Source organism: Manis pentadactyla, chromosome 4 (genome assembly GCF_030020395.1).
Source record: "Manis pentadactyla isolate mManPen7 chromosome 4, mManPen7.hap1, whole genome shotgun sequence".
In the NCBI taxonomy this organism is placed as follows: domain Eukaryota; kingdom Metazoa; phylum Chordata; class Mammalia; order Pholidota; family Manidae; genus Manis; species Manis pentadactyla.
Genome location: NC_080022.1, coordinates 157,158,094 through 157,165,608, shown reverse-complemented (window position 1 = coordinate 157,165,608; position 7,515 = coordinate 157,158,094). Strand labels below are relative to the sequence as shown.

The 7,515-nt window shown below is 37.0% G+C and overlaps 1 protein-coding gene across 2 annotated transcripts in view; it reads left to right on the top strand.

The window, feature by feature from the left end:
- Window positions 1-446: 446 nt before the first annotated feature.
- Window positions 447-7,515, top strand: part of DHX40 (DEAH-box helicase 40) — a 55,875-nt gene continuing 48,806 nt past the window's right edge. The window contains exons 1-7 of one of the 2 annotated variants that reach the window (XM_036879707.2): window positions 447-626; window positions 1,453-1,620; window positions 2,661-2,806; window positions 4,281-4,400; window positions 4,591-4,818; window positions 5,034-5,100; window positions 6,040-6,171. In XM_036879707.2, the coding sequence (XP_036735602.2) occupies window positions 515-626; window positions 1,453-1,620; window positions 2,661-2,806; window positions 4,281-4,400; window positions 4,591-4,818; window positions 5,034-5,100; window positions 6,040-6,171 (973 nt within the window). In that variant the 5' untranslated portion in view covers window positions 447-514. The remainder of the gene's footprint in view (window positions 627-1,452; window positions 1,621-2,660; window positions 2,807-4,280; window positions 4,401-4,590; window positions 4,819-5,033; window positions 5,101-6,039; window positions 6,172-7,515) is intronic. The other variant, XM_036879708.2, reaches the window with a different exon arrangement.

The following is a 7,515-nucleotide window of genomic DNA, read 5'->3' as shown; positions in this document are numbered from 1 at the left end:
AGTTTTGGACATTAAAGAACTTTAAGTCCGGCACGCAACTCAGTAGTTGGCGTGCCTTAAACATACCACTTCAGAATGAGCAAGGCGAGAATGTTGAGGAACGCCACTCCAGGAGGGTTCCAGTTTCTGGCAAAGGGTCCCATCACGCTGGGTGTGTGAAGGGAGAATAGGTTTGCAGTGACCACTGTAGCTGAGAAAAGTCGTGTCACCTGGCTCTTTTGGGCACAAGAAAAGAGGAGAGGGCCTTTCCGCACCTTGGGGATGCCTTCGCGCTCGAGGCGCAGCGCGCGCCGACAGATGGCGGGAAACCCTCGCGTGGGGGCTCAGCAGGGTCGAGGGGGCCCGCGAGCTTTCCTGCCGCCGCGCGCCACGTCACGTAACAGCTCCCCCTCCCCTTGCTTTGAGTCGCACGCGCGGAAGTAAACACCTCGACGTCATCAGGGCGCGTCTTCGCCTTTCTCCTCCCATCTTCCAAGATCTGTGGACGTGCTCACCTCCGCTCCGGGCCAGGTCTATGTCCCGGTTTCCCGCCGTAGCGGGCAGGGCGCCAAGGCGGCAGGAGGAGGGTGAGCGGTCAAGAGACCTCCGGGAAGAGCGTCCTTCGGCTGTTTCCACCGCTGACAGAGGTGCGGTCCGCGGGACGCTACAGAGGCCAGCGGGAGTTACGGCATGCGGGTTTTTTGGGAGGGGGATTAAAGTCCTCCTTGGGCGGGCAGAGAAGAGTGGAGAGGAGGCCGCAGCGTTCTTTTCGCCCTCCAAGCCGGAGGCGAACTTTGCGTCCAATGAACACTTTGCTGTAGAGGGGGGCGGTCCCAGACCCAAGTTAGGTGAAAACCCTACTGGGGGACAAAAAAGTGAACCCCAAAGCCCAGACACATTCTGCTCGTAAACAGGTTCATAAAGTCTTTGTTCTCTACCCATCCATCCCCCCGCACCCCCCTTCGTCGGGCCGCCAGCCTGCCTTTGGGTACGATATGAAGGGAGCCAGTTTCCAGGAGCCAGTTTCCATGGTTACCCACCACTTGGCCTTCTGGGATATCAGTCACTCTGAACAGGGACCTAACTTGAACCATGAATCAGAAGCAAACACAGGTGGCTTTAATTCAACAGTTTTCTGCTGTATTACAGTTTTTCGTCTATTTAATGAAATTGGGTTTTGTGCTTCTGTATAGGTATGCTTACATATACGTAGTCCTATGGTAGGCTTACTTTGGCAAGTACTTTGAGTCATACTTTAGCAAATGCTCAAGTTGGTAGATTTCACTGAAGAGTTGGTATGGGCTTATAGAAGCCTCACTTACAAACTGGGCATAAGTGATTTAACTGAGAATTCATGGATTGATCTCTTCCACCCCATAACTTCTATCATCTTCGTTTTTCAGTTCTGGGAAATTGAGTCACAGATATCTTTACAGCCCTTTTAATTGCACAACTGTTTTTCTGTTGTTGCAGAAGAGAAAGGATGCACATCACAGGAGGGAGGAACTACTCCAACTTTTCCTATTCAAAAGCAAAGAAAAAAGCTTATTCAAGCTGTGAGGGATAATTCATTCCTTATTGTTACTGGAAATACAGGAAGTGGCAAAACAACTCAACTCCCAAAATATCTATATGAAGCAGGTAATTTTGTTTTGGGATAGCATTGGGAGTAGTTTTTAAAATATCTTCTTAAAGGCTTATAGGACAAACTGTATTGCACAGATGCCCACCATTTGTTTTACAGTCCCAGTTCTTCTCTTGGCACACCTTCCATACATCTTCCCTGTTTCTTTATGGTCTTATTTCAGATTCAGGAGTTGTTGAGAGGGCAATTTTTCCATTTTTAATTACCATAATAATCCCAAATAGAATTATAGGTAAATATTGATGCTCTGCTATCAAATAAGATTGTCTTGCAGTTTATTGGGTACTGAAATAATTTTCAGCAGGAAGGGATATATTGATATCTATTGTTGATATAGTATTTCTTGGTTTTTTTTCTCCAGAGAATTATCAGGTAATGTTTTATTCCCTGACTCTGCTAACACCAAACCAGATACCAAATTACCCTTAAGGTGTCTTTCCTTTCGCTATGGTAAGCTTTCTATCAAAGTTTGATATAGAGGTATTTATATGGATATTATTCATATAAAAATCAACAAAAATTTATTAGCTTATTTTAACTTATTCTGCATAAAATCCAAGATGCCATCTCTTTAGGTGTAAAATACCACTGTTTTACATATTGTTAATAAAGAAAAAAAGCCGTCAGTTGTAAGCATCTTCCTTTCAGAGGTATTAAAGTGGTAAAAAAAAATGCCTATAAAATTTATGAAAGGTGTTATATTTAAATTTCTGTAGCAAAAGTAAATCTATTTTAGGAAGTGTAGGAATTTTATGGATTCCTAGGGATTAAAAATTCTTGGCTTACTCTTTAGAGTAAAACCTGTACACTGAAATTGGAAACAAACATTAAGATATGTTCATTTTGAATGTTAATATGTATTCTTATTTTTAATTAATACTTACATTTCCATGGTGCAGTGTGATACAAAAAGTTATTAATTTGTAGTTTTCTTGTGGAAATACTTGAACAGTTTGGATTGATTGACAGAAACAATTTAGCTCTAGAAGAAAACAATTGTTAATATTGTTGTGTTTTTTACCTCTGCTTTTGATAGGGTTTTCCCAACATGGTATGATTGGTGTGACTCAGCCACGAAAAGTAGCTGCTATATCAGTTGCTCAGAGGGTTGCTGAAGAAATGAAATGCACTTTGGGATCCAAAGTAGGATACCAAGTTCGTTTTGATGACTGCAGCTCTAAGGTACAAAAGTTTTCTTGGTATTTGTTTAAGTACTATAAACTTACAGAAAGAGTGGGGAAAGTTATGAAAGATTTTAACTTCAAAATTCCATTTATATTTTAAACAAAGAAAACCTCAGATTAGAATTAATTTTTGTTGCCCATTGTTAACCTTTAGCTCTGAAGGGTCCAATATTTATCCAACTTTCTTCCTTTTCAATTACTTTGTAAGAGACACTTGTTTATTTTTCTTAGGGCTCTCTTATTTTTATGTTTTTTAGCTGTAAGAATCCTTGACATTTGTAACTTTCATTTGTATTCTTTTAAAAACTTTTTAACTGTAGGAAACTGTACACAACAAAATTTACCTGTTAGGTGTGTACAATTTGGTGGCATTACATACATTTACAGTGTTGTGTAACCATCACCACTATTTATTTTCAGAAGTTTTTCATCATCCCAAACATTAACCTTATCTATTAAACAGTAAATTCCTATTCCCTCTTCCTCCCAGCTCCTGGTAAGTTTGATTCTACTTTCTGTCTTTGTGCATTTGCCTGCTCTAAGTACCTTATATAAGTGGAATCATACAATATTCTGTCCTTTATGTTTGGCTTATTTCATTGAACATGTTTTCAAGGTTTATCCTTGTGGTAGGTTTATATTCTTGAAGTGGATGGAAAAGTGACAACTTAATTAATAATGTCAGTAAGCAAGTATATTTTGAGCATCTTCTATATTCATGGTGCTAGCAAGTTAAATTGCCTTCTTTTTAATAGGTAATAGTTACAATTTACATTCTACCAGGCTTTCTTGATCCTATGCCAGATATAAAACAATCTGTTATTTTTCTGTGGTCCCTAATAGGGAATGGCTGTCAATTATGGCATAAAATGACTCCCCCAAGTACTGTCTTTGTCTTCCTAGTGGTCACTGCTGGGGATTTTTCTTTCTTTTTTTTCTTCCCTTGTTTTATTGGTATCACTGCTGTTAACTCCCCGCCTTTGGACTTACTCTCACTTTGTTCTAATGCTAGTTGACTGACACTATTTTTTAATAGAATGGGCAGGGAAGAAGAAAGTGAGGAAATCACACATCTAACCATTTCCTCTACTTTTCTCCTGAGTCCTCTAAAATAGTGGCTGATGGGGAGAGATGAATCCCATTTCATTGTTGTTTCCCACAACTTTCTCTCCTGAGGCCGTTGCATTATGTTGCCACTTTCTGCTGTCTTCACTATAGCTCCTCATTTGTCACTTTTGTTGCTTTCTCCCCGTACATCCATCTTAGTTCCTTATTACTGCCTCTGGACAGGTCACAAGTTTCATAATTTACTATTCTTGGTATTAGACTATTTTATGTACCCTTTTATTTCATCAGATTAGTTTGATTGCTGAAGGTCAGTACATTTTGGGGGAAATTTAGTCCATGAAGCAGGGGTGAATTTCTGTGATACTATATGTATAAGTCAGTGTACTCTGCTGTTTGAACATTAGGAAACTGCAATCAAATATATGACTGATGGATGTTTACTGAAACATATTCTGGGAGATCCAAATCTTACCAAGTTCAGTGTCATTATTTTGGATGAAGCCCATGAGAGAACTCTAACTACAGTGAGTATTTTAATATATTGGCTATTTTTAGGCAGTTTATTTCTTTGGGGTAGCTTTTCACTGTATAGACAATTGCCTCCTCTTAAACATTTCAATTTATTGAAATAGAAATTCTTTGATTAGGAAATGAAAATATTTAAGTTGGTTATTAGGTACACTTGTACTTACTAGAAATGTACTTTTCTTTTAGGACATCTTATTCGGTTTATTGAAGAAGCTGTTTCAGGAGAAGTCTCCTAACAGGAAGGAGCATTTAAAGGTCGTGGTGATGTCAGCAACTATGGAATTAGCCAAGCTCTCTGCATTTTTTGGAAATTGTCCAATATTTGATATACCTGGAAGGCTTTATCCAGTCAGGGAAAAATTCTGCAATTTGATTGGCCCACGAGACAGAGAAAACACTGCATATATTCAAGCGGTATTATTTGGCAACTTTATGTCTTTTTTAAATCTATGATTAGTTGATTGAGTAGTTTAATAATTCATTTGTTCCCTACCATTTTAATGGCAGCACTCATAAATCCTAGGACTTTTGAGAACCAAATTTAATTTTTCTTTGGAATAAGGGGAGGTGGTAGGGGGTGGGGACTATACTTCCACTAACATTTTATATGCTTGTGTTTCATACTTTAGATTGTTAAAGTGACCATGGATATCCATTTGAGTGAAATGGCTGGAGACATCTTGGTTTTTCTGACTGGTGAGCACTGAGTGTCAGGTTTTAAAATGTTACTATTTATTAGAGGGGAATGTGGCATCACAAAAGAGTGTTGCCTTTGTTGGGAAATCTGAGCTCTACTCATGTTGCCCTAGCTTTTTATGATTATATGACAATTTTTGGCAATTACATCTTATGTAAGATACATAAGATAATTCTATTCTACACTTCCATAAAAAATACCAGTCTCATTAGCAAACATGTAACACACACTGACCTTTTAGTTGGAAAGATATTAAATGGTAAACTATTAATATTTTTATTAGTATCTTATATAAAGCTGTTACCACACTGAAAAGTCCTATATCTGAATGATTAATTCCATTATTTCAAAAGAGATCCTACCAGCTCCTTTCTTTGAGTGGTGGGATGGTACTGTGTGATAGCATAAGGTGTGGAATCCATGTCTCATAGGCAAGCCTTTTTTGGAAGTCAAAAATAGAATAGTTAAACCCCAGGCTAGTGTGTTTCTTCAAGTAGCAGCATCCTACTAACAGAAATGAGTCACTTTATCACTTACCTCCTACTCTGCCTTGTACTGATTTCAGAAGTGAAACATTCAGAAGTGAGACTCTGCTTTTTTGAGGTTATTTTGAAATACACCTAGAGGCAGTATCTGCTGGACTAGATTCCTCTATGTTAATGATTAAATTTGCTGAATCTTCCTCAAATACTGTGTTAGTAAGATGAAAGGCTTAATGATCATAGACATTTTTATTCCATAGAGATTTTAATTCCTTGGAAACGTGTTTCTTCTATTTTTACTTTTATTGTTGAGATTTGGTACAACTTACTTGTTCATCTACTTTAGATCAAATGAGAGATCATTATGCAAAACTGATTTTAATCTAGAAGGCTTTTTTTTTCTCCATTCTTAAATTAATTTTGCTGTTCAATTGTTATTCCCCTCCCTCATTTCAGGTCAGTTTGAAATTGAAAAAAGTTGTGAGTTACTTTTTCAGATGGCAGAATCTGTTGATTATGATTATGATGTTCAAGATACCACTCTAGATGGCTTGTTAATATTGCCGTGCTATGGATCTATGACAACAGGTAATTCCTCATTAGACTAGAAAATTTGACCGATTATTTAAAAAACTTTTTATCAAATAATCGCATATGTACAGAAAAGTGCACAGATCCTAAGGGTTTAGGTCAATGAATTTCACAAACTGAATTCACCTTTGTAACCCACACCAAAAACATGAAACAGAACATTAAGAGCATCATCATCCCTTGAGAGAAGTGATTTCTTTTCACATTCACTTTTCCAAGTGCCTTGGACATCCCCCTTAGTATTGTTAAGAGTGAGCTATGTCCTTTCCCAGCAGAACAAAAATATTGTTCTGAATATTTTGAAATGAGGACTGTAATTTGACAGCAGTACTGTAAGTCAAATCTAATTTGCAACTGCCACAGAATTTCTAGAAATCATATATGTACAGATATGTCTGAGACTGAACACAAGGGATTGTTTCCTTTTTATGTAGCTACACGTTAGTCTGCTTTTCAAGAATAATGCTGTTCTTTTGTAAATTCAAAGAGCAAGTGCAAACTGCTTGTTCTGATATTTGTTCATAGAAAATGTTGAATGAGGGTTAGAATTTGTTTTGCAAAGCTATTTTATTACAGAGTTTGATATGTAAAACTAAAGGGAAGTTAACCATAGTTTTCATATTTACAGTTTAATTGGGGTTAGCATTTAGTGTAATGTAAAAAGCATTTAAATCTTTATATTTTATGGGTATTTTGTTTTTGTTGAGTAAGTGGTTCTTATATTTAAAAAATTTCAGGAGTGTATTTGTTGGTAAATAACCATAACCACATACTATTTTGGAAAGCTCTTTTGTGATAATACTAGTCCAGAAATCTCTTTTGTGATAATATTTGGTCCTTGCCTCAATATTGAAATCTATTCTTAGAATTGTATATCTTCAAGAGAATTCCTAGGGTTATTATTAGATATTTAAGGTTCTCATTGTTTTCTGGAGATCTGATCCACTGACTCCTTTGTAATTTACTTTGTAACTGATAAGGTAATTCAAAACCAATTATTGTTGCCTTGTTATTAACCATTAACACTGTATATACATATATATTTACATTTATGCATATATTTACATTTCAGTAAAGTAAGTAATTTCATTCTTACTGCTACATTGAAAATAATATTCTGTATCTGCTGTTGCTTCTTAACACCCTGAAATCAATCCAGTTTTTATACTATTAAAGGTTGCTAGTGACCTCTTATTTCTCAAATCTCATGGCTTTTTTTTGCATTCATTTGTATTGCGATTTTGTGATTAGTTAAGTCTTTTTGAAATGCTGTTGTCTGGGGTAGTATTTAATTATCTGGTTCTCCTGAGTGCTCTTTTCTAGATGGCTGCTGCCCTCTTG